A 6,000-nucleotide genomic window follows, 5' to 3' on the forward strand; every position below is an offset into this window, starting at 1 on the left:
GAAATGTGATGCGCAGCAGTTATTTACTCTTGAAGACCCCCTCAATCGCATCGTGAATGTAGTTGGTAACCCCGGCTCTGGTAATGTTTTCCGTCGTGATAACTTCAGCAGCACTGTTATTGCTTCTATTTCTAGAAGAATACCAAAACCCAGAAAAAATCTCCACAAGGGTGTTCCACTGCATATGCAGCCCATTTCTGCCCTTGTAATTTTGCTTGACTCTTTCCGCGAATGATTTCCCCCCGTTCGTCACTTGTCCCGTCGCAAAAGAGCCTTTCTCCTCAGGGCAAGTCGTGAATGTTTACGTCATTTGCTGGAACTCAAAGCCCCTCTGCAGGGAAAAAGGGTCCCCATCATACTTGTAGAAATCCAGGAACAAGGTACACCAACAGACTGTGACTGGATAGCCTATCTCACAACACACTTGGGTTGAGCTCAGTGGGACCGCATCAATTCTCATTATGTCAGTCAGGCACAATTCGTGGAGTAAATCCCTGATGATATTAGAAGAGAGGGATTGATATTGTTGGGCATGATTTCTTCCTCATTGGGAGAGTCTGACTGGTCCCGGTCATAACACAAAGATGGAAGGCAGCTTACTTAGGTTGTTTGAGAACTGCCCGCTTGGTTCCGGGAAAGGGGGATGCCGATGGATGAGTGATGGGCAGTGAGTGACATGACCTGGAGTCAAGTGGAACTTGAACTGAATTGGGGGATCGTGCCAAGCCACTCACGGCCTTTCGTCACCGCAGCAGCACGCCCAGGATGGCGCAGGGCAATGATCAGACTCGGAGGGGTTGGTTACTAACACATGACAACTCAGGTAGGAAAACAATTCGGTATTCGACACACCTAGTCGTCGACGGACATAAGGTACGCAAAGGAGAAATCAAAGGCTGACAGTGGGTTGGGTTCGGATATTTGGACTATTTACAGCCCAGATAGGTAGAGGTACATGACCCTGACATAATGATCGGCTACGGTATAAGCTGCCGAAAGGGGTCTAGCACTAACAGGCGGGTAATCTTGAAAAGATGATGAGAAGGGAACATCAACAAGGACGACGATAGTGAGTGCCCTGTTGCTTGGGACCGAATCAACTGCGTAATCTCAACCTAGGTAGCCCAGGCTGGGGAGAGGGATTTCTACCTCTATGTACCTACACTAGGTACCCAACGATACATGTCCAAAACAAGCTCGAATCAATACCTAAAGGCTGCTGGTGGTGGTTGGTTACCTACCTAGTGAGAGGTTTCTTTCCAACAAACCGACCGGAGTTCCTTGCGCATTGGACTGGACCAACACTTGCTTGCGCGTCGCATCGTCACATTTGTAACAGTTGGTGGCCAACTGCTGAGCTTGGCCCCTCTCATTCAGGTCCCTCTTCCTTCTTCCACTTCTTCCGTCCTGTTCCTCCCAACATCGCCCTAATCACCTGCTCCCAATTGACGCCTCCTAACCTACCTAGGTTCACACGCCAATCGTCCAACCTAATCTCCAAACATCCAATCCCTCCTCCACCCGGTCAACATCTTTTCCCACCCCCCCCCCGGCGCCGCTGTCCTGTTGACGGACGAGGATCCCCAGACGACCAATTTACCCCAGAGTTTAGAACAAGACCGACCTTGAACCTGCGCGCTCCAGACCACACACACGGCAAGACAAAGGCACAGCTTTTAGAACGGTACACACAACAAGCCGAGCGAATATAATTTGAAACCACGGCCTATCGTACCGAAGTACCTTGTGAGCGGCGTGGATCGATCGCCAAACCGTCGCACTACAACATCAACCACCTTCCCTGCCCGTCTGTAATTGCAATAGCTCCACTGCCGACTGATTGTAATCAGACGCTAACCACCGACCGACGGCTTCCCGCGACACGCAACGAGAACTGTCCCGCTGAGCGAGACTCCCCCGACACAGCCTCTCATTCTTCTCTTTCCTTTTGACATCGATCCGATCTATCAGCTTAGTAGCTTCTTCGACATCGAAGAAGCCCGCCCATCATGTCCAAGGTAATTCGCAGCGTCAAAAACGTCACAAAGGGTTACTCGGCCGCCCAGGTCAAAGTGCGCGATGGTGGGTCATTCCTCGCTCTCTTTCTGCTGTCGCTACTGCCTCTATCCTTCTTCCACCCACTGCGCTTCTCCCGCTGCGTGTGATGCCATGTCGTCCTTGGCATTGTGCGCTTCCAACTGGCTCGCTGGCCGACAGCCACACATCATCACCTCGTTTGGAGACATGGCTTGACTGACATTGACGCCTTTGATCGATTATAGCGACAAGTAACGACCCATGGGGACCTACAGGAACCCAGATGGGGCAAATCGCCCAGATGACGTACGGCACGTAAGTTCACCGTCTCGAGTTCCTCAAGCGACTACACCGAGTTCCCGTTAATGACTTGTTGTACCAACTGCAGAAGCACCGAGTTCTACGAAATCATGGACATGCTCGACAAGCGACTGAACGATAAGGGCAAGAACTGGCGTCACGTCCTGAAGGCATTGAAGGTTATGGACTACATTTTGCACGAGGGATCCGAGATGGTGGTGACGTGGGCCAAGCAGAACATCTTTATCATCAAGACACTGCGCGAGTTCCAATACATTGACGAGGAGGGCAAGGATGTTGGAAACAACGGTAGGGAACCCACGCCAATTCGAGGGCTTATTTTCAGTATGCTGACGTTCTACTACCAGTCCGTGTCGCCGCCAAGGATCTTACTGCGCTGCTCCTGGACGAGGAGAGGTTGCGCGAGGAGCGTACTGACCGAAGAGCCTGGAAATCGCGTATGCAGTACGGGGAGGAAATGCCCCAGCACCACGCCGAACCGTCGCGTCCCCGCCCCCGGCAGCATAGAGCACAGTATGCCGACGAGGACGATGCAGAGTACAAGTTGGCGATCGAAGCGAGCAAACACCAAGAGGAGGAGGACAGGAAGCGACGTGAGAGGGCTCTCGCCGAGGTGGACGACGATGATCTCGCCAAAGCCATCAAGCTCAGCAAGGAAGAGGAGGAGCGAAGGCGACGGGAGCTCGAGGAGACGAATGCCGCGGCTTTGTTTGATGATACCCCAGCGCAGACGACCCAGCCTCAGTTCACCGGTTTCAACCAAGGCTATCAGCAAGGCAGTGCGGTGGATTTCTTTGCTAACCCACTTGATCAGAACCAGCTGCAGGCTCAACAAACTGCTTACATGAACAATGCATTCACCGGGTACGGGCAGCAACCAATGGGATATCAGCAGACGGGATACCAGAACGGCTTCCAGAACGGCTTCCAGCCCCAGCCTACCGGCATCTACGATCCTTACGGTCAACAACAGCAGCAGCAACAGCCCCAAGGTTTCATGGCCCAGCCAACGGGCTACAACCCATACGCGAACCAGCAGCAACAGCAGCCCCAATTCGACAACTCCTCGTCGACGTTGCAGCCCGGTAGTAACAACCCTTGGGCTAGCAACAATAACAACAACCAGCAGTCAGCCATCAAGCCAATGCCGACAGGATCGAACAACCCATTCGCGCAGAAGTCACCGTACAAGGCGCCATCGATGCCGGCATTGAGCAGCCTCCCCGAGCAAAAGACGCTATCATCCTTCCCCCAGATCTCCGTCACTTCCTCTAATTCGCCCTTTAATACCTTTGGCTCCCAGTCCCAGCAACAGCAGCAGCCCCAGCAGCAACAACCTCAGTTTCAACAGCAACCGCAGCAGCCCCAGCGAGAACTCAGCGAGCACGAGCAGAAGCTTAACGCCCTGCTTGCCAGCGGAGAGGGCATGGACACGTTCGGCAACACGGGTAATCTCCGTATTCCGGCGCAACATACCGCCCCTGGAACGTTTGTCAACAGTGCAGGTGCTGGCCTGAATAAGATCACGACCGAGGCGACGGGTAACAACCCTTTCTTGAAGCAGCAGTTCACGGGCTTGCCGACGGTATCGTACGGAGGTCAGCAGATGCCTGCGGCGACGGGGCCGGCCGGTATGGGCATGAACATGGGTTACGGCGGCATGAACGGGGGATATCAGCAGCAGCAGATGGGTAGCAGCAACCCATTTGCGGCGGGTGGTCAGCAACAGCAAAGGCAACAGCAGGGTGGCCAGGGTGATTTGATCTCTTTCTAGGAGGAGGGAGATGAAGCCGGTGGCGGTGTCAAGAGTGCTCAAAGGTCGAGCAACTGAGTAGAAGGGGCCTGAATAGCGAAAGAGGTGGAGAAACAACCTAGGGAATCGGGAGCAGGCAGGGAGTGATAGCAAGGTGTGTGAGAGAGAGGAACAGAGTTATTGGATTGGGGAGTGGCTCTAAAACTCTGACTGCGTTGTTGTTGATTTCATGGTGTATAGGGTTGGGATTTTGTTTGTATGGTATTATTCTAGAGACCCCCAGTTACTTTTTCTTTATTTTTTCAAAGACGCATTATTACACGAGTGTTCAATGATTTCACGTACATGGTGTGTTTGGATTGTAGGTAGGTTCTAGTTCCTATCCGCTATTGACATAAGCAGCACGGTTGATTTCAAGGCACCAAGCGGAAACGAACAGCGCGACGAGCTAGTCGAGTAACTTCGAGCAGATACTGGTGATGACGGTAAGAGACAACCTGAAAAAATTAAGAAATCCACGAAACGTATCTGAGATTTCGCAAGCGACAGATGAGATTTTCGAAACTTTGCCATACCTGAGACAGCACAATCTCACCAGAACGACCGAGAAGACGAGGACAACGAACTGTCCAACACCGGGGGATTTATACCCTATTTCAATCAGCCACCAATCCCAAGTCACATTACCTTCTTCATAGTTGCTCCCATTATTCTGAAACGTTGAAACAGCACCAAGATCTCCCAAAGTGAGGCTATCAGCAGAGAATGTCGGCGAACAACACACACAATCTTCTCTGAGTGGTCGAACCCGTCGTGATCTGTTAGTAATTGTTAAGCAATCCCGCAAGGCAGACTTGGCTTCATTAATAAGCTGGGCCTCTTCGCCAACCAGGTCGCTGAATCGAGGTAACTAGTGTGCAAAGAGTCCAGGCAACTACGCCGGATGTGTGACCACGTGATTGAGAAAGTGAGATGACCAAGGTGTCGGCGGGCTGTCGGACGAGAGGAGACTTTGAGGACATTTGAAAAGTATAAAGAGCTGCCAGAGTTGCCTTGAAATGTTTGTTCGCTAGAGTCATCCATCATCTTCTTTTTCAACTTTATTTCTTCTCCCTGACTGACTGTCGCCTTGGTGACGGACCATCTTGTCTATCTCGCTCGCTGTGTCTCTGCCGTGTCTGTTCAAAGTGTCATTGATTTGAATGTTACGGTTGTTACCTTTGACCAATCATCATCAGGTGGTCATAGCTTCCGTTCTTCCCTTCTTGGTCCAACTGCCTGCGCGGGCGAAAGTGGTGCACGAGCCATTTCCCGCTGTTTAAGAATCCAGTTGGACTAAGGTAGAGTATCATCCACATCGTATGATTGGTTGGAGGACAGGCTAAGAGTGGATCTTTAGTTCTTGGCTTGGGCCCGGCCGCTGTTCAGTTGTTCCCCCAGCAAATTTGACGAGTCGCCCAGGTTCCCTTCTGTCTCAAGTTGGTTCTCTTGCTGCCCGTTGTGTTGGTCTGTGTTTTCCAGGCTGTCTGTCTGGAGTCCATCGATCGGCTTGAAAGTGTGTCGTTCCGTTGTCGTTCACCACTCTCATCGCGCCTTCACCACCCGACCGGATTCAGCCAAGCACTGCTCACTGACTGCCCTACAGAGCAGAACGGGACAAGGCGTAGAAAGAAACCCTTCAAGAACCAACTGAAGGAGGTGGTCCACGCTTTGCGATATCTCAGCTGGCTACCTTCCACTTACTATTCACCCTTTTCCTAGTCTTTAGCTTCACCGCTATTCTTTGATCTCTTAGTTGTGTTTTGACCGGGCAGCCCATTATCAAAATCTGTATAGACGAGGCTGTTTGTGGTGTTTTCTGCCCGCGAGCCCCCCTCTCCCTCCCCCCC

The 6,000-nt window shown here is 51.9% G+C and overlaps 1 protein-coding gene across 1 annotated transcript; it reads left to right on the top strand.

Moving 5' to 3' along the window:
• Positions 1 to 2,009: 2,009 nt before the first annotated feature.
• NEUTE1DRAFT_68479 (uncharacterized protein) lies at positions 2,010 to 4,436 on the top strand (the record flags this gene model as incomplete). The annotated part of the gene is made up of 4 exons (XM_009855797.1): positions 2,010 to 2,082; positions 2,283 to 2,352; positions 2,426 to 2,682; positions 2,706 to 4,436. The coding sequence occupies 4 exons, from the start codon at positions 2,010 to 2,012 to the stop codon at positions 4,130 to 4,132; spliced, it is 1,827 nt and encodes a 608-aa protein (XP_009854099.1).
• Between the last annotated feature and the right edge of the window lie 1,564 nt (positions 4,437 to 6,000).

This window comes from Neurospora tetrasperma, assembly GCF_000213175.1.
Source record: "Neurospora tetrasperma FGSC 2508 unplaced genomic scaffold NEUTE1scaffold_6, whole genome shotgun sequence".
Lineage (NCBI taxonomy): Eukaryota > Fungi > Ascomycota > Sordariomycetes > Sordariales > Sordariaceae > Neurospora > Neurospora tetrasperma.